The sequence below is a fragment of the Aegilops tauschii genome, chromosome 3 (genome assembly GCF_002575655.3).
Source record: "Aegilops tauschii subsp. strangulata cultivar AL8/78 chromosome 3, Aet v6.0, whole genome shotgun sequence".
Classification (NCBI taxonomy): Eukaryota; Viridiplantae; Streptophyta; class Magnoliopsida; order Poales; family Poaceae; genus Aegilops; species Aegilops tauschii.
Window position 1 is genome coordinate 29,722,680 of NC_053037.3, and position 23,547 is coordinate 29,746,226.

Sequence of the window (23,547 nt, forward strand, 5' to 3'; positions counted from 1 at the left end):
GTGGGGGGAGACGGGGGAGGAGGGGGCCCGCTGGAGAGGAGCTCGAGCTCTGCCCCGGCCACCTCCCGGGGAGGCGGCGCGAGGCGGATCTGGACGGGGGAAGGGGCATGGAGGAAGGCGACGGAGGCGGGGCGCGAGGCCGGCGGCGGGCGGCGGCGGGAGGGGAAGGGGCGGAACCCTAGGTGCTTTTGCAAACTACAAAAGTATTCCATCACTCACCATCTATCTTGGTTGGTTAGATTTTTGAATTGAGCCCTATAAACCGAAAAGGAGGGAGTACTTCATGAAAACAGGCAACATGCAATTTTAAAAAAACAAGGCAACATGCAAATGAAAAGTCTAATATTTGCATAAAATCCATATTTCAACACGTAATGCCTATAAACAAAAAATATATATTTTTAGAATCACCGGGGGAGCTCCCCCACCTGAATAAACAAAATATTGCCCATGTGGTAATTTTGAAGGATGGATCAATCATCATCATTATTGTCCTCATCGTCCTCCTCCTCGTAGTCATCGTCTTCATCGTCCTCCTCGTACAGCTCATCATCGTCAATAGGGAAAATTGTATCCATTGTGATCCAAAGCATGACGTCATCAGTTTTGTCACGGGCAACCTTGGGCAAGACACAGAAGGACTGCGTCGGCAGCCCATCCGCCAGAGACAAGGTCTCGACGCCCAGCGACGAGACCTGGTAATGGCCATTGAAGCACGAGAAGCACACCGAGCATCCGACCGGGGACTCCAGCGCGTTCGGCCGGACGCAGATGAGGGACACCGCGCGGCCGAGGGGCTCCACGGGCGTCGCCACCGGGAGCAGGAAGAGGCGGCCGTCTCCGCAGCTCAGGACATGAGATCCAGGCCGCACTGCTCGCAGGAAGAACGGTACGAAGTACTTGAAACTCTTCATCGGCCACTTGTGGAGGCCGGTTAAATGGTCCTGGAGCGCCGCTGTCGGCCCTGAGAAGCCGCAGCCGGGGACCGGGCAGATGCACGGGCGGGCGGGGCACTCCCTCTCGTGCCCCTCCTGCTGGCAGTAGGCAATCTCGTTGGCACATCCGTTCTTGCAGGGGACGAAGACAGTGTCGACGACGCGCTCCATTGCGTGGCATCTCTCGGAGACGCTGCCGGTGCACGTGCTGCACTTCCTCTCCGGGAGGCCTTGGCGGCAGGACCAGCAGACCACATGCCCCACGGAGCACTGAAACATTTTGATGGGAACATTATTTCTGAGCCAATGCTGTACATGTATGTGTGCATACATAGAATTATGGATCTAAATCTAATGGATGCATTTACCTGGTAAATGGGAGGACGGAGGGGCTTGGAGCAGATGGGACAGTCCAGGACATCCATGCTCATGGTGACATTCATCTTCTGCCTCCTCTTGGCGCTGGCGCTAGCATCGGCATCGCTTGCTTCTCCTTTCCTCTTGGTGCTGCCGTCGCAGCTCGTGATCTCCTCCTTGCTCATGTTAGGGTCGACCTTCATCACCCACGTGCCAGCAGTTTGTGGGATCGATGTGTTGGTGATTTTATATGGACTTCTTAGGCGGCAGCCGCAGAGTTTGTTTGGCAATTGGCGACGAAGAAGGGAAAATATCAGGGACGCGGCGTGCTAATTGATTCTTGTTGCAAATATACAGGGTAAGAGGGATATAGATCGGTTTGTATATTTGATTGAGACCAACCAGTTTAAGTGCTGATGCGTTCCTTCAAAAACACGGTGCACCTCCGAGTATGTCTCCGTTGATTTGGCAGCAGCAGTAATCTCCATTCCGCGCATTGGTTGGTTGTGCTTACCCTCCATTTCGTTTTTTTTTTTTGCGGGAACCCTCCATTTGGTTCAACCCTATGTTTTGAGTCTTTTTTATTCCCGACGGAACCTCGACAGAGGGCAGGTTGCTTGCTCCAGCATATTTCATTTAGATTAAGATAAACAAAAGTTACAAAATGATCTGGTTTCCAAACAAAACTAGGCCGAAAACCATGGCCAAAACATCAAAATGAAGGGTCCGACTATGTGTAAGTTGACTGATTCTTTTTGGCCAAAGTCTTTTTTTTACCGTCAGGCATTGTTCATCCGTCCTCACGTGCCGCCTCCCAGCCCAACTAATCGCTGGCCAACCTGGCCTCCACCACCCTTGGCCATCAGCGCCACAGTTTTGATTTTTGGTTTGCATTTTTTTCCACCCCTGACCAAGATCACTACTAGGGAAAAGCCTAACAGTAGCGCGTGTGGGAGGCGTAGTATTGGCGGGAGGGGGGCTGGGGGAGGGGGGGACCGGAGGGGGGGGGGGGGGGGCTACTGATACGGCGCTACACCTAATGTTCAGCAGTAGCGCGGGTTGGGGCGCGCTACTACTATACTGCATAGCAGTACCGTGGTTTCCCACCCGGCGCTACTACTAAACCTTCCTAGCATCAGCGTCTTTCCCCAGCCACCGCTACCACTACACCTCCCTAGCACTAGCGCCTTGTTGGCTACCAGTGCTACTGGTAAAGTTTGCTATTTTTGTACTGCATATTGCCGCTGTATTTGTACTGGTTTATAGTAGTGTCATTATATGATTTTATGATTATGATGAGTTATTATTTCAATGGGTGAAAAAGACATGGAATAGATTCAAGTAGAGTAAACATGGTGCATGTCCAAAGTACTACTAATCCAAACTTGATCACTTTAGTTTGGATTAGTATGATCAAGTATGGATTAGTAGTACTTTCAATCTGCACCATGTGTTGCCTCCACTTTAATCTAATCAATGATTATTTCACCCACTAATATATATAATAATTGATCATGCTCATAATGATATAACAACTAAGCATCATCATCATTAATAATAACTCATCATCGTTATCATAATAACATGTCACATTCATCATCATCATAGTCATCTAACAACTTCTACTCGTTATCATAACAAAAAGTCATACTCATCATCATCATCATAGTCATCTAATAACTCATCATCATTATCATAATAACAAGTCATACTCATCATCATCATAGTCATCTAACCAACCCTACTTAATTGTTCATAGCACATGATCATGAGTATTACCTAGGACCTACTACCCTCTCAAAGGTAAATTAACATAAAACAAGATAGGCCCTGACGCACCATTACGGAGAATGGAGATTATCATGTCTTCAATTTTTGCGCTTCGCATAATATTGCTTCCAAGTAGCTCCCTATGATTGCCCATACATTTTTTCTATTGTTTGATTGTCATGTCTTTATCGGTTTTAGAAATCTGGTATGAACAACGGTGAAGCCTAGGATGACCTGGTCGTAAGCTAATAACATCAAGTCAATCTTTCGGAAACATCAGATCGGGCACACATTCCTTCGGGATTTTCTGTTGAAAAACATAATAACACCATCGTAATTAGCAATGTAGTTTAGCTTTAGAAGAATCTGTGCAAAAGATGCACGTATGTCGTAATAATAAAAAATCTTACTATGCCATCTCCATGGATGTTACCGTACGTAGTTCAACACGTGCACTAATAGCACATATTGAACATAATGTGCAAGAGTTTCATAATTGATATTGTAATTCTCAACATCAATAATAAATGAGATAAGATGATCTTTCTCCTCATAAGTTAATTCAACGCCATCAGTGTAGTAGGTTCTGTCTACCATCTTTTGTACATTTTTTGAAGAATGAAAATAAGTTGTCAATGGTAATAAGCTCTCAACTATTTTGAAATAAACAATATAAATTACTTAATAAATATGTTTAAGAAACTCACATAGAGGTAGAAGTGGAAGCGTATCAGCAAGTACCCAAATGCCGATATTAGCTTCATCAATATTATCTTCATCGACATTATCTTCGTCGACATTATCTTCGTCCATGTCATCTTCAGGATCACGAAGATCGAAGGTGACATGCATACCCTCCTGAAAATCATACGCCTTGCATAGTGCTTCCCAATTCGAGCAACCAAAATGGGATACGCTCTCCGAATTCTATAGCTTGACAGCAAAATCATAACCATGATGGGTCCTGAGATGAACTATCTCTCTCTCTCTCCATATTTTCATGATCTTCGAAATTCAGATGCTCCAAGACATAGCGTCTTGCATGGCATAGGATAAGCTAGTCGAATTGTAAAATATAGAAATTACATGTTGAAGAAGTAGAAGTCATGCTTAATTACAAAAAAAGACTTGTCGTTGCATACCGTTTCAACATTGAATGTCCCGTCGAGCTTAATACTGAAGCACCGACTATCTACCAGGTGAGGCCTGTCGCACAGACCCCGGTCGTCGCCGCAGTAGTCGCACTCCAGGATCCTATCGTCGTCTTCAGACATTTTCTATTTAATAATTCAAAGATTAAACTTCTAAAATTAAATATATGTACTACAAAAACTAAATTAGATCATTATTATTCATCACGGGTTGGCTATCGGTCTGTCGAGTCTTTTCTTGAAAACTCTCAGCTCACGTGGTCTATATATTAGACCATCGGTGATGGTCGCTCCTCCCTTCGTCCCCGAGTGCATTAAACCAAAAGGTCTAGCGCGCGGGAATGAAGTAGAAGCGACCCCCATGACAACAGTCGGGATTCTACGTCCTCTCATATATGGCAGAGACTCTCCCTCACTGATTCCTCTCTGACAACAGTCGGTGATGGTCGTTCTTCTCTTCCTTCCCGTGCATTACCAAAAGGTCTATCACGAGAAAGAGGAGGAAGAACGACGACCCCCACGACAACAGTCGGTATTCTCCTTCTCTCATATATGGTGGAGTCCCGACAGAATTAAAGTCAACCCGAAATGTCGTTTAATTATCTTTCTAGAAAATCCAGGCCACTCGATATTTCCTACATATTGTAGCACAAGTCATGCCAAAATTCATGAAAAAATCCAGCATGATCTTTGCTAAAAAGGACATATATCAAGTGCCTGAAATTTGCAGGAATGGAAATTAATCAACACTCCGACAAAACATAGGCCACTCTAAAGTGTTCCCTGCAAACATAGGCCACTTGGGAAAGCACTAGTAGTACACAACACTACATATACCATGTCTAAATCTCCATCATATTTGAAAGACCTACATTGAAAATTTTCTATTCCATGGAAATTGTCACAGCTACTCATCTACTACTCTACTGCATCTATCAAAACATCTACATCATCATCAACATGGGGATTTGGCTGGTCTCACCTTGGTGTCGGAGGGGGTCGGTGACGGGGACGACGGCGGGGATGATGCAGGGCTCCTTGATTTCTGCAAAATAAAATATAAACAAAAACAATTTATATCTAGCTACCTTCTACAACAAAATTCTAACTATCTATACTATTCAAAAAACCTACATTCTACAATCAAAATTTTACGTATCAACTAAATCTATTAACTATGTTTGAATTTTTACTAATTCGCTCTAAACACTATAAGCTATCAACTAAGCATAAACACATGAGCATACACATGACCATACAAACTTGGCGCTCCTTCACACTTACTAAAAAATCTACTCTATTCAAACACCTACATTTACTACAAAAATCTACTCTATTTGAACACATACATTTACTAGAAAAAATCTACTCTATTCAAACACCCACATTTACTAAAAAAATCTCCTCTATTCAAACACCTACATTGAAAATATTCATTTCAAAAGACCTACATTTAATAATTTTCTTATCTATCCAAAAGACCTACATTTACTAAAAAAATACTCTATTCAAAAGACCTACATTGAAATAATGTACATTCTATTCAATGCAAATAATCTACATTCTATTGTACTAAAAAATTAAAAAACTACATAATGCAAGAACAGAGTGGTGAGAGATGAGGGAGGGAGGAGGGAGCAGGGGGTGAGAGGAGGGAGGAGAGAGGAGGGTGAGGAGGAAGGGTGGTGCGAGGAGGGCTGGCGGAGGAGGGCTTGGCCGGAGGAGGAGGACGGCTTCGACGGAGGAGAGGAGGGAGGAGGGCTTGGCCGGAGGAGGAGGGAGGAGGGCGGTGGGAGGAGGAGGGCATACCGAGGAAGTAGGTGGGAGGGCGGCGGCGGCAATGCGGTGGCGATGGCAATGCGGCGACGGCGGAGGAAGAGTGAGGCAGCGGTGAGTGAGGGGAGGAAGAAGGAGGTCGGGCGCGGGGGAGGAACTTGGGGATAAGGCACCCATAGTAGTAGCAATGGCCCAGGGAGCGCGCTAATGCTAAGCCCAATAGCAGTTGTGCTTTTTCCCGAACACGTGGTACTGCTAAGGCTAAGAATGTGAAAAAAAGATTGGTCATCAGTGATCTTTTTGTGTAGAATCTAAATTATCAGTATGAATCCTCATCGGTTTAGGAACCGGTGAAGACTCATATTGCGGCCACAAATCCTACACATATAGTTCAATGAAAACCAAGTGGTTGTGATAGTTTGAGAAGTAATATATTTAAGGTGGTAAACACCCTGTTCACGGAGCGAGGTGGGACTAAACTTAGTTCCAAGAAGGGGACTAAACTTAGCAGTAGCGAGAGTTGGCGAACAGTGCTACTGCTAAGTAAAATAGCAGTAGCGCGGTTACGAACACGGCACTACTACTATACCTAGTCTGGCAGTAATCTCGTGGCAGTAGTAGTAGTAGTGCTCTTTCCTTCTGACTCGCTACTACTACGTGGAATTCAGTAGCGTGGTTTGATGTCACGCGCTACTGCTAAGTAGCAGTAGCGCCTTATTTTAAACCGCGCTTCTGGTAAGATTCTGTGTATAAGGTTTTCCCTACTAGTGGATGGCCGAATTTCAGCCATTTCAAAATTTCAGCAAAATCTCGGGCGAAATTGCTCAAACAAAATTTGGATTTTGAACGATTTTTGACCAAAATTAAGCCAAAATTTGACCAGAATTTGTAATAGAGTAGAGAAAAAGTATAGCAGCCCTCCATGCTGCTGCCGTTGCCTCCCGCCTCCATTGAACTGGCCGGCTCATGCACCACCATCTCCTTTGTCGTAGCCGTCGAGCACCATTTCACGGCCTTGGAGAAGAAACGTACTGGAAGTGGATGAGTGGAGCCGTGGAGCCATGGAGGAGATCACGAGGCTAATCATGGGTGGAGCCGTGGAGGTGAGAGCCTTGGTCGGACGGCTGGAGAAGCTGCGTTCGATGTGATGTGCCCAGCGTAGTGGCGGCGCCGCACACAGGAGGAACTAGGAAAGATGAAAACTTTAAGGTTAGGGCGCTCCGTATCGTGGTTTTCTCTCACGAATAGAGACACAACACTGTAGAAGTTGGGCCAGGCCAGAAATTTCCAAGTTGGGCCGAAATTTTTGATCGAAAGGGATATATGACAGGCCCAAGCGAGATGGACAAAATTCGGCTGAAATTTGTTTTTTCGGGCGAAAATCTAATCTCTGATCAGCGCTACCGTGAGTCTGTGACCGCATCACCGCTCCGCCCTCCTTGAGATAATTGCCACCAGCTATTGACTCTCATTTCTTTGTGTGCTAACAAACATCCTAAGGCTAATTAAGGTGGGGGTGTGGTGTTCTCAACTACAAACATTTAATTAAACAGTCACTATATTGCTTTAATTTCTTAACATATTTTGTGTATCATACAGGTCATCTATGATACTTGTGTTGGTTGTGAACTATATAGAATTTTTACATGGTTATCAATTATTGAGCATATATGCATGTATTACACGATGTATCAACCTTGTGCAAATGAATGACAATATGTATGCGAGCGTTTTATGTGAATTTCATTTGTAGAGTTGGTTACCTAGTGAGAATAAGCTGCAAGAAAGAGAAATGGAGGTAGTTCTGAATTGTAACTGCTTGGAATGATATAATATTCCAAGTTGTTCAGTATGGAACAAATTAGTGATGATAGGTGAGAGGCCGAATGATAAAAATGAGTGAGGTCATGTACCAAAACCGTTGCCAAAGCTCGTTTTTATACTACTAGGGCCAATTTGGAAAAGTTTGTCATAGCCCTCTTCGTATGTAAATGGCTTTGTGAATTCCTCATCTATGGGTGTCATGATATTTTGATGAAATATCCCTCGTATGGGGCTCGGGTTAACACCATCATCTCGGTTATATTTCTCCTGAAAACAGTTTCTTGATATATCTTGCATCGCTTCTACAAATACCCCCTCCGTACCATAACATAGTGAATATAAATTTTTTGAAAGGTCAAACCTCACAAACTTTGATCAAGTTTGTGGAGTAAAACATGTACATGTAGAATGCTAATCATATATTATTAGATTCATCATAAGATGTAGTTTTATATATTATATTTTTGGTATTTTAGATATAAATAGTTTTTTCTGTAATCTTCGTCAAAGTTGACTTTTCAAAAAAAATCTTTATGCACTATATTATGGAACGGAGGGAGTACTATACAATTGCGATCATCTATTTTCCATTTAAAAGTTATTATGTTTTCATCCACGATGCCTTTTAGTGAAAGTAGCGTGTGTAAGAGGAATAGATGATATTGGTGGAATTGAGGTTGTATTTGGAGTCTCGTGGGCGTATATATAATGAGTACATGACCTTCTTGGAGTACAAGGCAAGATAGAATAAACTTACACTATCATATATTTCCTAAATAATCATAATACTGAACAACGAGTATTGCAATCACCTTCTTTCAGCGATGTGATCCCCAACCTTTGCCTCCATTTTTTCCCTCCCAATGCAGTAGGCCCTCAAGTTTTTGTGATCACCTTATTTACTTCCTCAATGGAACCAAACATCCCTTGCATTCGCTGATTTTGAGCTCACAACACACCCTCTCTATTTATTTCTTCACATTAGCAATCTTGACAACACTCCATTTTCAAAAATTTCTTCGTTGTGTCCTTGAACTTCACATCGACGGCTCCTAAATTGTGTCTTCTCGTGTTTTTGTGGGTCCTTGCTCACACGTATTTAGAATTACTCTATCCAGGTTTGCTTCCCTTTCTAGTGCGCTTGAAATCTTCTCGTGTTTGGCCTCTTTATCCCTTCTCTCGACGTCTCTGGTTCTAGTAACAAAGCCACATGAAACAGGGAGTAAGATAGTGTGTCACCGTAGCCTGCTCAAAATGTTGAGACCATGCTGGGTTAGCCACCAACTATTTGAGGAAAACTCTCACATTATTGTGCTCGACTAACTTATTACGTACGTCCATTGTACTCCCTTAGAATCCAAATCGTGGAGATCATAATGTGAGAGTACTTATTTGGAGTCCATCATTAATCTTTCAGGCCTCATAGAGCGTGAGTGATCTTTCGACTGTGATGGAATCATTAAAATCGCCAATTATCTTCCACAACTTAATCGTGTTAGGATTGATTATCCTAGCAACGTACACATTTCATGTGTATCTTGCGCTCTCAGTTCCCCCATATGCCAAACTCCAATAGCATTTCACACTCTTTAGTGTTTCCTTTTATCGGCACATTGATATGTTTCGCATTAAAAGTCTTGGGTTGCACGTTAATTCTTTCATCCCCAAATATGTCAATTTTGCCTCCTTCTCACTTCCATTCATTGCAAAACAATGGCTAAGCCCTGTCATCCACCTTAGATTACATCACAGTTCCTTCTCCTGCCTTGTCTCCAACAAAAAGGCATGCATGGTCCCAGCTAGATCTTGAACTGTTCGGGGTCGCATGAGCTCCCGACAGTTCTAGCTTAAGGTACCCATTAGGATTGATTGTGCTCCTCGGGGGAGCCCACCCACTTCTCCAAGTCTTATTCCACCTCTTACACATCTCCTTTCTTCAACCTCTCTTTGATTCTTGGGTGGCAGTATCCCCACCATCTTCATGATATATCACCTCCATGTCCCGTTTTACATAACGTGGCTTATCCATGAGCATCAGTACCCCACTACTCCTCGCATTTTCTCATCCAACTACAGTCTACTCCCACTAGATGCTGAGAGAGCCAACTTCGAGTCCGACATACATGGCTTCGGTGTTGAGCTCCTAAGATTCTTTTCCTACCAATCATGCTCTTTTGGGGAAAAGCTTCCACGTCCCCACTCCTTCATGCATATCGCGCCCCCGCCCTCCACCTCCGGTCCTTCATCCTCTTCCACTAACCCCGGTACATCGATCCATTATTGCTCCTCCCTAGAAAATTCCTGCGTGATTAACGTAAATGGGTATATCAGAGCCTTCTCTTCTTGATGTTTGTTCACATGCTCTTCCTCAACGTAACTCACCATTCAACACACGACACAGAACACTAGCATCTTATCATATTTAAAGTCGAAGTGAGTCATTTTTTGGGTGTTAACTTGCACACCTTGTCAATGACTTGCAAACATCCAAAGTCACATGGACCCTAATTCGACCAGATTGTCCCTTCACCGATCGTTCATGCACTCAGTCCACCTGTTCCTTCGATTTGTTACTAACTTGTGATGTTACCCGTCGTGTTTTTCTCTTTCAAGTCCAACACTATGAAATATGGAGGGGCCTGCCATCCATCATCACACGCTTAAAAATCAACAAGGCATTATAGTCGTACTAAGACTAGATTATCCTCCATATCCCGAAACTCCACTTCCCGTGTCAAGTTCCAAGCAGATCTCATCCCTCCAAAGAACATCGCGTGGCTGAACATTCTGGTATTATGAACCCTAGTGAGCGCTATGAGTCAGAATCTTTCTATAACTCCTTCAAATCCTCCTCGATGGTGGTGTCCTCATATTCGTCTCCCTTAGATTCACAACCAGGAATTTCTCGGTGATCTCTCCCGCATGTGAGGTGTTATGTCCTTTCTGTGACACTAGTAGAAAAAGGGCCTTTAGTCCCGGTTCATAAGGGCCTTTAGTCTCGGTCCTGGAACCGGGACTAAAGGGTCGTTACTAAAGCCTCCCCCTTTAGTCCCGATTCTTACACGAACCGGGACTAAAGGCCCTCCATGTGGCCGCTGCCTGGAGGTCCACCTTTAGTCCCGGTTGGTAACACCAACCGGTACTAAAGTAAATTTTATGAATTTTTTTGAATTTTTTTTGAATTTTTTTTATTTTCAAATTTCTGAATTATTTTAACCTCTAATCTCTAATCACCCCTCATCACTGCTCAATTTAACCTCTAATCTCTAATCACCCCTCATCATTCCAAATCATCTAACTCTTCCCGGAAGGTCACCCATCCTCTCACTACTCCAGCCTGAGCACGCTTAACTTCCGGGTTCTATTCTCCCTCGTTTCCAAGTCTGCACTTGTTGTTTTCCTGACAATAGTAAGATGTCAATCCTATTAACCCTCAGGAATTTAGCTTGAGCATGAAGTCACACATTTCACTGTTTGAGTTTGAAACTATTGTTCTAAAAAACAATAATTATTTAGTAACACTAATATTTCTTGAATAAATAGTTTGACCATAGTTTGACCAGATTTGACCAAAATTCAAAAAAATGAAATAATTATTTAGTAACACTAATATTTCTTGAATAATTAGTTTGACCATTGTTTGACCACAGTTTGACCACAGTTTGACCAGATTTGACCAAAATTCAAAAAAACTGAAATAATTATTTAGTAACACTAATATTCTTGAATAATTATGTAATAACACTAATACTTCTTGAATAAGTAGTTTGACCAGATTTAACAAAAATTCAAAAAAACAGAAATTTGAGCATAAAATTTTTTCTTTTTAGAATTTGAGGATTCTAAAAATTTGTAAACAGGCCGTAGGCGGTCAAAATCGGATGCGGATTTTCGTGCTGAACATTTTGATATATTATACGTTTTTTTTCTGATATCGTATGCAAAAGTTATAGCCGTTTTACATTTTCCCTACACTTTTTGCAAAACATGTCCAAATTTAAGTTTTTTAATTTTCCTAACTAGTACATGTAGTAACATAACTACATCTGGAAGGATTTTAATTTTTGCAGTTTTTATCATTTTTCTTTTGCTTTTTACAAGAAAAGGCGACCCATGGGGAGGTAGAGTTTGAAAATGGGACCTTTAGTACCGGTTCGTGCCATGAACCGGTACTAATGCCTCAAACCCCATTAGTACCGGTTGGTGGCTCGAATCGGGACTAAAGGTCTAACCTTTAGTACCGGTTGGTGCCACGAACCGGTACTAATGGGCATCGCACCCGACTAAAGGTCCCATTTAAACCGGGACTAATGCTTACATTAGTCCCGGTTCGTAATGCAACGGGATTAATGCTCTTTTTTGGCCGAACCAAAGCCCTATTTTCTACTAATGTGACTCTGATCTGCCACCACCGTTCAAATCCTCCAGGATTCCTTCCTTACCCAGGACCTCGACCGCCGCCCCCCGTCGAGCTTGCTTGCTACTCAGGGTGGACATACCGGCTCGCTCGTGGCCCGCTAAGGACCGAACCGAACGGTCCCTGCCCGCTAGTATATTGGGCCGGTCCCATCTGTATAATTCGGCCCGAATATACTACCGGTCCGGTCAGGATTTCGCCTCGTCCTACCGAGCAGACCGGGAACTGCCATTGGCACCATCGGCCATTATTTCCTTCACCCTCCGGCCATGGATAGGCGCCCCCTAGCACGAGCTCGTGGTCAATGCTCCTTGTCGAGGCGGAGATGCATCGTGACACGCAGGAAACACGCCACCTTTGTGTCGCCGTGCATGTCCATGGGGTCGTACTTGGACAGCCCCTCTACTTGACCATCGACGGAGGCATCAAATGGATTGAGTTGGCGGTGTACCCGCCGATAACGAACAAGACGACCGTGAAGGGCGTGACCGGCGACGTGGGCGCTGCAGTCGAGGTGAGCATCGAGCCATCGAGATCGAGTGATGTCGAATTCGCCGAGAACAGCGCGCTCAGCGCGAGTAGCTGCACATCCACGGCAGCGGGGTGCTCGGTGGAGCCAGCACCTGCAGTTCGTGCTGGACGTGGAAGGCGAGCTCAACTACCTACACAACCACACCGACCCTCCCCTAGATACACAAGAATCTCAAGAACAGCAACATCCTCCTTGGTGCATGTACTGGTCTGTGTCATATGCAACCTCTTCGGCTTCGCGCTGGCGATCACCACCGAGGCGGAGGACGACGCTCTGTGGATGACCCGGCAATGTCAGTTAACAGCTGCTGTCAAAGTTTCTGAAAAGATCAGTTTCGTTAGGCATAGTTGCTGCAGTTAAAGAGTTCAGTTTCGTCAGTTAGGATTTTCTTCAGTTAGTGGAATATAAATAAGCCAAGCTGCAAGTCTCCTGTTCATTGTCTTCTACCTCGCGTGAGTTTGAGTTGGGGCTGAAAAAATAAACCTGTAAAAGAAGTATGATCGGCAGAAAAAACAACAAAATAAGCTTTTTTTTAGGATAACAAAATAAGCTTTTAGCAGGTGATTCGTAGTAGTGTGTGCGCGTCTTCTATTTGGGCCGTAGCTCGTGTTTCCTTCTATTTTCGGCTCCCGCCTACAACGCGCACATCTGATCTATCTCGTGTTTCCTTCTCCTTTCGGCTCCCGCCTACAACGTGTTTCTTTCTCCTTTTGGCTCCCGCGGTCCCGCCTACAACGCCAGACAGAAGACTGAATAAATAGGGTGGCAGCCGCCAGGGAGACAACATCACAGGACCGAGAGAGTCGGCTCGCGGTCTATCAACGAGAAACCGGCGGCGGGGCTCCCGCTGCCTCTACGTTTGGCCGATCGAAGGAATGGAGGAAGCGACGGGAAAGCGGCAGGAGAGGGAGAAAGATGAGGGCGGCGTCGAAAAGAGGAGGAAGGTCGGGGCAGCAACCCCCGTCTTCACCATGGACGACCTCGACGTCCTCCACTGCGCCGTCTGCTGGGACCCCCTGCGCCCTCCCATTTTCCAGGTAATATCCCCTGTGTTTGATCTGATCTCTGTTCTTACAACTCAATCCCTAGGAGCTCCTCCGAGACGATAGCATCAATGGATCGGAGAAACTATCTGGGTGTCTTATAATATTTCGAAATTGGTTCATTATTAGATTCGCTAATTAATATACTAGCTATGTCTAGTTCGCCTAATTTTGTCGCCAAACTGAAGGGATTTCCCCGAAATTATTTAGTTAATTAGAATAGGTAAGGGTGATTACCAGATTATATATAAGTTTTTGGACTGTAATTTTGTAGTTGCAAAATTGCAAGTCAAGGTAGACATCTCTGAAGTCTGAAGAATCAGAGAAACGTCACATCAGATGCGCGCACTAGGCCAAATGCCTAACAAAAACAGATCGGTGCATTTTCTAATTAGCATGTTTATTTACTGATTCATATGATATGCATTGATTTGTTGTTTGTGTTTCCTCAGTGCGCCGAGGGACGTCATAACATATGTTTGTCTTGCCATGACAAGCTCTCAGGCAAGTGCTGCTTCTGTTGCGAAACAACAGTCTACAGTCGCTGCCGCGGGCTAGAAAATATGGTTGAATCCCTCAAAGTTGTTTGCCCCAATAATGGATGCGCTGCGAGTATAAAATACTACCAAAAAGAAGAACATGAGGAAGATTGCCCGCAGGCGCCATGCTTCTGCCCCATAGCGGACTGCAGCTTCAGCGGACCAACCGCAAGGCTCCTGGAGCATTTCTCACGCGATCACAATCTGGATTCCACGGAAGTTCCGTACAACAAGGGTTTCGGGATCCTCATCAGCTTCAATGTTAATGGCGATCTTCCTGAACCAACCATTCTTGTGTCTGAGGATGGACACCTCTTCATTGTCTACATGAAGGCAGAATCCCTCAGCGTTGGCATCGCGGTCTGCTGTGTCCAGCCCCACATTACTACTGGATCCAAGTTCAAGTGCAATCTGTCATTGTCGTCGGCTGAGACGGGCTACTCCCAGGCTACAGAGTTTCAAACAAGGAACACTAACCTGTATGATGGGTTTCCCAATGACTGCTTCCTATTCCTTGTGCCCAAGGCGATGCTTCCAGGCGCTGGTACAAGTGACACGGTCCTGGTGAGTATGCAACTCACGCCACAGTAGGCCTCATGTGCGGGTGATTGGGTTTGACAAGTGACTATACTTCTGAATCTCTCAGCTTTGGAGAAGGCACTAGTGTTATTTTTGTCTGTTTGTATTCGATTACTGAGCATTATGTTTGTATTCTTGGCAAAAAAAATTGCTTCAAATCATTGAGATGGAGCACAGAAATACATTGTTGAACTTGATTGTTCCAGCAAAGTATGCATGACATGCACACCATGTTTTGTTTTACCAGCACTTGAACTTGTGTCCAGCCGTCTTTAGGCCTGATCTAGAAATAGATTTGATAGCGAAAATCGACCGAGGCGTCCCGAGTCCAAACAATGATTACATGGCCATCTTGCAAACCCTAAACCCTGCACAGCTGCAACTCAGGAGATAGCCAAATCCACTTCTTCCAAAAGTGAAGCAAAGAATGAGCCATGGCGGCCTAATTTTACGGCCACATGCTTTGAAGATAATTGAATGGGAAGGCTGCGGGATCGTTAGGGAAGTTCTGATGCTGGTAGGTTTAACCTAATGCGCGAGCCACTAGGTTGGTTGCTTAAAGTGATCAAATTGTTTGTATTCATGAAAAGGTATGTTTATTCTATGTCAATTAGATAAAGCAAATCTAATGGCTATTACTCATCTGGTACACCCGCAAGCTAGGTGGATTTAGCACAAAGTACAACCGAGGCTTTTATTAGTAAGCATGTAATTTTTATAAAGTACATATTGGTGATTGACCGACTTATGCAGCGGTGTAAGCCAGCTAAATATCAGTACTATGAATGTAGTATGTCTTATTCTAAGAAGAGTAGGTCGAAGGTGGTATATATCATCGCCGTTATGAGCGTTATCTAGCACTAATCTCTGTTGACACAACTTTATATGGAGCCTAAAACCTTAACATATCTTACTTTATGCGTAAAAGTTAATTGTCCAACCTAAAATTAGATTAATTGTTTTTTGCATACGATGACCGGGATTTGATTTCAACAACTACGTCCACGCTACCAATACATATTTAGCTGGTGAGCTTATTTTTTGAAACAAGGCAAAAGATTTGCCATTTTCATTGATTAAGAAGAAGAGAATTGTCCGGTTAATTAACGGAAATCCGGACTAAAACCGTTACAGAACGCCGACAGAAAAGGGCACATCGGCCGACCTGGCACCCATAAGATCACGCACACCGCCAAGAGAGGACACCGTCGAGCCTGCCTACAATGTCATATTCATCACCTCTCCCCGAGCAGGCGACTTCGACTTCGCCGCTGATGACCCGTCAAGACCCCTCCGAACGAACGACGCCCAAAGACCTTGTCGGCAATAGCCAAACAGTCAGCCGAGACGTCGAGGACCGGCAGCTCCGATTTTGTTGATGCGCTTCGCAGGAGAAAGTTGCAAGCCTCGCACCGACCTAGTCCAACGCAACCTGTGGAGAGTACCGTCCGCTGAAACCACCCTCATGGAGTCATCGTTGCCGCAGGGCCCCGCCACATGCAGCTTCGACTTCTCTGTCACAGTGAGAAACAGACATAGGCGCACCCAACGGCGAATCGGACCATCGACATCAGAAGGACAAGCCGCGACATAACTCGCACGCCACCATCGTCGCCGCCGCATAAGTCGCAACGCCAACCACTCGCATCACCGATTGGGCACCCGCCAACCGTGATGCCGTGCACGTCCAGCCCGAGGGAAGCGCGGAGAAGGATCACCGGTCTTCAAAGCAACGCCCCAAAGGAGGAAATGTCGTAGAGACGACATCGTTGCCCGACCCAGCCGGGTCTAGGCTTTCACCCGAAGAACCAGATCCGAGGATGAAGCGCGGTGACAAGAACTCCACGGTGACGCCTTCAAGAAGGGAACGACGCCCGCAGGCGCCGCCACCACCGGCCGATGCAAGCCAGGCAAGTCTTCACTCGGAGCAACTCGAGAACCACCCACCCCACGCAGCCAGCCACGCCGACCCGCACATCCGCTGGCCCGTACACCTCCTGTGCCTCGACAGCGTCATCAACACACAGGAGCCACCACCAATCCTCGTCGCCAGCCAACGCTGCGAGCCAGATCTGACCAAGCCCGGCCAGATCGGACAACCAACAGCAGCCGCACCGTCAGCGGAGGAGCCAACGGCCGCGCCACCAACGCACCAGGGGCACACGCACCAGGTAGGGAACGTGGGCTGGCACCCCACCGCTCCAGATCTCCTCGCTGGAGGGACGAAGCCCTCGAGCTCCTCGCTGCTGCCGCATGAGGGAGTGCCGCAGACACCACCTCGCCGGAGAGCGCCGCCTAGGGATCCGCCTGAGTGCGCCAGGGCGGCCGCCGAGCCGCCGAAGATCCGCATCACGCAGCCGCGGAGGTTCGAGCCTCCCCCACCATAGACACGCGGAGAAACGCCCCGCCGCCGCCGTCTACCTCGCGGGCTTAGCCCGCCGGCATCCTCCGGCGGCGGCGAGGGAGGAGGAGGCGAGGGGAGGGGCGGCGGCTAGGGTTCCGCCCAACCCGCCCCCGAGCGACGCGGGCGTGGGTGCGTTGTGTGTGCGAGTATCACGCCATTTGCTGGTAAGCTTATCAACTAGACTGGAACTAGGGATGGAATTTAGGGGTTTACCGAGTCACTATGGTCATACATTAAGTCATCTATGCCAACTATATCCTTGAGAACTTGTTGGACTGACATATCCTAGCATAGGTAGTATAGTTGGCTTCAAATATTCCAATTGTTATGGGAGAAAAGTTGTTGAGAATGTAATGACAAGTCCATCGTGGCGTGTTGATGTCTAAGTTGTTGCTCATCCAAATCTAAATGGACTCATACTTCGGCCCTAGAGGAGCCCCGCTCAGCTCCCCATGTAGCTCGGCTAAGTAGGAAGCTGTGTTTATGAATCCATGGTGTAAAGGATGTAGTGGCACTAAATGATTCATCTTCAAGCCTAAAGCGGAAAAACCTTGGTGGGGATTCTATGCCTTATGGTTGATGGTCCAAAAGAATGAGCCCTAAGAAGGCTCGGTTTCTTAAAATACCAAGAGGGTAGGGCGGTTGTATTACCAACTCAGGCCAATGCAATGGCACTAAATTTAAAATTCACTTATACCCGTCTCTGAAAACTACAATAACTATTTTAGTCTTACAATATATGATTTTTTGTGTTCATATTACACCATCTAACATTTGTTGTGTTCATATTACGCCCGTTTCATTTGAATTATTATACATTTCAAGTACTCATTGGTTATTCAATATGTGAGGTGTGTTATATATTAAATCCAATTCTGGGTTATTACTTCACTAACAGATGAAAATTCCATTCTTTGTACTTGAATCTTCCCAAGAGAGGCGGAGAATATTAAGGCGACGACAAACACAAAGTAGGGTATCCGACACTTCTAGAAGCAATAACATATTGCATGATAAGTTGCACGAAAATGACGACGTCAGGAAGAAAAGTTCTATTCATAGAACAAGGGAGTCTCCCAAAAAGATCGAAAGAACTAAAAGGGCGATGATTAAGCAGGTAATGGAACTGACATTACTAGCATATGTTCTCAGTATCAATATCAATAGTTGTGGATCTAAAAAAATTTCAATAGTTGTGACTACACACATGAACACTAAAGCACGTATTATTTTTTCTCATTGCATGATACTTTGCTTGGAGATGTTCTTCAACTTAATCTAACACCTATCAGATTGACAAAAGGGCTGGGTTGTTGAGCTTGGTTTCAACTCCGTTTCTTTTGTCAAGTATATCAGATGAACAAGAGGGTTGGGCTGCCTCAAGTTTTGAAAGACGAAGATCTTGAAGAAATAATTCCAAATCTGTCATGATGCAATGAATCGACCTTGTAAAAAAGAGTAACATGAACGAGAAGATTAGTTCCATTTGTAGCCCAATCCCTTCCCTCCTCCTTGCCTTAGAACCTCGAGGTGAGATTCCTTCGAGGGGGGTCGATTGTAATAGCGCAGGAGCAACACATTTTATTGGAAATTGATTGTGCATCATGGGAACTCGTAACCATCATTTTAATATGAAAATGAGGATTTAATCAAATCTCAGGTTTTCTTAAAAGGCTTAAACCCTAAAAGTTTCGAAATATCCAAAACGCCCTTCTCAAACCCTACATAATTTGGATGCAACCTCATTTAATGCGTGGGGCCCTCCCAAATCCTTAAGATTTAACAGGTACTCCCTCTACAAATAAATACAAGATTGTTTAGATCACTAGTTTAGTGATCTAAACGCCCTTATATTTCTCTATGGAGGGAGTATCAATTTTCGATATTGCATCAAACCCTAATTAAAATATACTTCAATAAATGAAAATATTTTGATCTATTTTAGATTGAGGTATTTCACATTGCGCAGTCTCTTAAAATATACTTCAATAATATGAAGATAATTTGATCTATTTTAATATGAAAATATTTTGATCTATTTTAAATTAGTGATGATAGGTGAGAAGCCGAATGAAAAAATGACCGAGGTCATGTACCAAAACCGCTGCCAAAGCTCGTTTTTGTAGTACTAACGCCAATTTGGAAAAGTTTGTCATCGGTATCTTCGTATGTAAATGGCTTTGTGAATTCCTCATCTATGGGTGTCGTGATATTTTGATGAAATATCCCTCGTAGGGAGCTCGGGTTAACACCATCATCTCGCTTACATTTCTCCTGAAAACACTTTCTTGATATACCTTGCATCTCTTCTAGAGATACTCCTGCCGTTCCATACCATAGTGAATATAAATTTTCTGAAAGATCAAACCTCACAAACTTTGAGCAAGTTTGTGGAGAAAAACATTTACATCTAGAATATAAACATATATTATTAGATTCATCATAAGATGTTGTTTTATATATTATATTTTTGGTATTATATATATAAATAGTTTTTCTGTAATCTTTGTCAAAGATGACTTTTCAAAAAAATCTTTATGCACTATATTATGGAGCAACGGGAGTACTATACAAATACGATCATCTATTTTCCATTTTAAAAATTATTATTTTTTCATCCACGATGACTTTTAGTGAAAGTAGCGAGTGTAAGAGGAATAGAGATGATATTGATGGAATTGAGGTTGTATTGCTTGAGTCTCGTGGGCATATATATTATGAGTACATGATCTTCTTGGAGTACAAGGCAAGATAGAATAAATCTTACACTATTATATATTTCCTAAATAATCACAATACTGAACAGCGAGTATTGCAATCACCTTCTTTCAACGATGTGATCCCCAACCTTTGCCTCCACTTTTTTCCCTTGCAATGCAGTAGGTCCTCAAGTTTTTATGATCACCTTATTTACTTGCTCAATGGAATCAAACATCCCTTGCATTCGCTGATTTTGATCTCACAACACACCCTCTCTATTTATTTCTTCACATTAGCAATCTTGACAACACTCCATTTTCGAAAGTTTCTTTATTGTGTCCTTGAACTTCACATCTACGTCTCCTAAATTGTGTGATGTGGGTCCTTGCTCAAATGTATGTAGAATTACTCTACCCAGGTTTGCTTCCCTTTCCTAGTGCGCTTCCACTAGTACGCGTCGGTGCTACACAAACGGTTTTTAACCCCTTTCCGCGACGACATTTGGAACCGTGGCCTGGTGAGTGACGGCGATAGGCGGGTCCTTCCCACACGACCCAGAAACCGTCGGGGATATGCCCTCCTAGCACACACGCTTTGCAAAATGAGGTCGTGTGCGACCGGCGAGCGCTCAAATACGGAAATACGTACAGTAGAGCTAAAAATAATAATTATACAAGCAACATTGTTTCCGGTCGCAAGTACGTCCCACACAGTCAGTCCCCGCTAAACGTTTCTGTTCATATGTACATCCCACACAGTCACTCCAAGGAAAACGTTTCCATTCACAGGTACATCACACACAATTTTTCCCGTTAAATCGTTTGTGATAGCGTTGCCATTGCACACGACATTAACAATTTTATCGTTTGCGTTATTAAATGCATCACACACAGTGCGTAGAAGAAACTGTGTGTCAAAGGCTGTCCAGCACACACCGTTTTATGTGGTAAACGTTTGCGCAAGGTGGCCTAACACAAACAGTTTTCAAGAGAAAGTCATGTGTGATTGTTCATTGATACAACATGATTTATTCCTAGAAACCGTGTGCGTTGCCTTAGGTCATCGCCCACTGTATTTTTTCAATAACTGTTTGCAATAGCAAAACCCAATTAGTAGGCTAATTGCCCTATTATTAATAATCCATTTATTAATCTAATTGACATTCATATTAAGCACATAATATATTTCATTTCCATATTAAGGAAGCAGAATTTAATAATTGAAATACATCAGAGTACAACATGATATAGCTCAGCACTCAGCTACCCCATTACACAACTGCACCAGCACCAAGTTTCACATGCAACACGTAGAACCTTTCGAAATTAGCATCATAGACGGTATATAGACATGTGCATCTCATCTGGAAAACTGCTGAAGCGGAAGGCGAATACTGAGCCTTCATTCATGTTAAAGGTCTTTGCAACTTTAGGCCAGTGCCTGTGGAAGATTGACCGTCTGTCCTTCGTCCTCTTTAGGAACACTTCAATATTGAACCGTGGGTGTTGTATGAAAACCTTCCTTGCCTCCTGACCATAGAGGTGGTTTGAGAGGTAATCATCAATGAACTGCTTTGGAAAGGCCTGAAAACAAGGATGTGCATAAATATCTTCTCTATATTGGAAATGGGGCAAAGGAATAAAAAAAGGCAAGGTATAATAGTTAGTACCATCTTGTAGTGAACTGATGTCTTTTTCATTGTGCAGACAAAGATCTTGTTGTTTTTTGTCGCTAATTTCTTTATCCTAACAATCTTTCTGAGTGTCTTGATTTGATTGATATTCATGGACAACTCATATGCAAAAAGGGTCAAACAGTGGGTCAAAACCTCTGACAACAGGACCTACATGTGCAAGACCAAATTGATAAAAACATAAATATTAGAATGGTTCCTGCAATTGCACAATAATGTGCTATTAGACAATGGACCATGCACGTGCTATCTCGATTGTAAACATCAGTGCTTCCCATTGTTTCCCTGCAACACATATAAGGTAGTTAGTCATCAGGTTAAGTAAGGGTTCGCATGCTATCCGTAAAATATGTTGATGAAAAATAAGCACATTGCAGATTCATCAGATTAATTCGTGCCACATGGAAACCCCATTTATCCAAACCAAGCATGATTAAGAACTAGGAAATGTAGCACTTGTATATGTTTCTCATGTATTAAGTGCAGCCAAATTCGACTTATTCCTCACATGCACAACAATACAAAATTCTACCCACGACAATTGGACATCGCATTGCAGAATTGAACCAAGAAGTTAACTAAACACCGCAACAAATGAACCAAACATTAACTGAGCACCACATTGCACAATATAACATACTCCTAATACAAGATCAGACAGTTAACCAAAGCAAGCATGCTTAACAACTTGGAAATATAGCAATTATATTTGTTTCTCGTGTATTTACTACAACCAAATTCAATTTATTCCTCACATGGTATACAATAACAGAATGCACCACTACTGCAGGTTGCTGCTAACGCGACACTACGATCAGAGACCCTTCGACAAAACTGTGTGCGATGCATTAATCGCAAACGGTGGTGTAAAAAAACTGTCAAAAAGGTGCAAAAGTTTGCGATGGAGGATGCATCAAACATGGTTCAGATTTTAGTTGCGTGTGCAATGCTGGGCATACGGTTTGGTTTAATTAACTATTTACGATGTGGAAGAACAAAAGAAACGGGAAGCCAGATGAAGGCGTGTGTGATATACGACTTACGGTTCACTCGGATGAACTGTTTGTGATTAGGCAACACAAAATAAACGGTCAGCCAGATCAAGATTTGTGTGATATACGACATGCGGTTCACTCAGATGAACTGTTTGCGTTGAGACAAGAGAACATAAACGTTTCAATATAACAAGATGTGTGTGATATGCAGCAAACAGGTCTTTAATCAGAAATGTGTGCGAAGACCGATAATAACACAGACGATGGCTTCTAATAAGACGTATGTGATATGCTCTGTCTACACAACATCTATTGGCCATTGGGCGACGGGCGGTCATCCGGGTAGGCCATAAGGATGCGAAGAGGGCATCCTATATCAGTAAGGACTAGCTGTTGCACCAGTAGCTCATCTAAGAGAACTCTCAAGTTAACTATGCTCAGGCTGGAGTAGGCATGAGATGGGTGACCGGATGGGAAGTTGTTTTGATGTTAATCCCACTGATGGGAAGTGGAATTAACCTCAAGGTCCTTGTTTTGAATTTTTTTTGTTTTTTAACACATGTTAAAGAAGGTCTACCGCATTACTTTTTGACAATGTGCAATTGAGGGCATACGCTTCAGAAGGATTAATTGTTTGCGATTCGGCAACAGAATAGAAATGCCACATACGCGGCCGAGAAAGCGTGCCCACGTTACGCCCTCCGGGAATAGTGCCGCACTTAGAAATTATGGAACCGTCAATAAATTTTGAGCCTGCGTCCCGTCACATTATGCGACCTCTTGAGCACTGCGTTGGTTTTCCCTTGAAGAGGAAAGGGTGATGCAGCAAAGT

General features: G+C 43.9%; 2 protein-coding genes across 2 annotated transcripts; one reads left to right on the forward strand and one right to left on the reverse strand.

The window, feature by feature from the left end:
• Nucleotides 1–473: 473 nt before the first annotated feature.
• On the reverse strand, nucleotides 474–4,336 carry LOC109739124 (E3 ubiquitin-protein ligase SINA-like 7). Its single transcript, XM_020298211.1, has 4 exons — nucleotides 4,205–4,336; nucleotides 3,804–3,920; nucleotides 1,304–1,489; nucleotides 474–1,205 (listed from the first exon to the last, which is right to left on the reverse strand). The coding sequence occupies exons 1-4, from the start codon at nucleotides 4,334–4,336 to the stop codon at nucleotides 474–476; spliced, it is 1,167 nt and encodes a 388-aa protein (XP_020153800.1).
• Nucleotides 4,337–13,637: 9,301 nt separating this feature from the next.
• Nucleotides 13,638–14,935, forward strand: LOC141042658 (E3 ubiquitin-protein ligase SINA-like 10). The gene is made up of 2 exons (XM_073511520.1): nucleotides 13,638–13,799; nucleotides 14,258–14,935. Exons 1-2 carry the CDS (start codon nucleotides 13,638–13,640, stop codon nucleotides 14,933–14,935), a joined length of 840 nt encoding a protein of 279 aa, XP_073367621.1.
• Nucleotides 14,936–23,547: the final 8,612 nt, after the last annotated feature.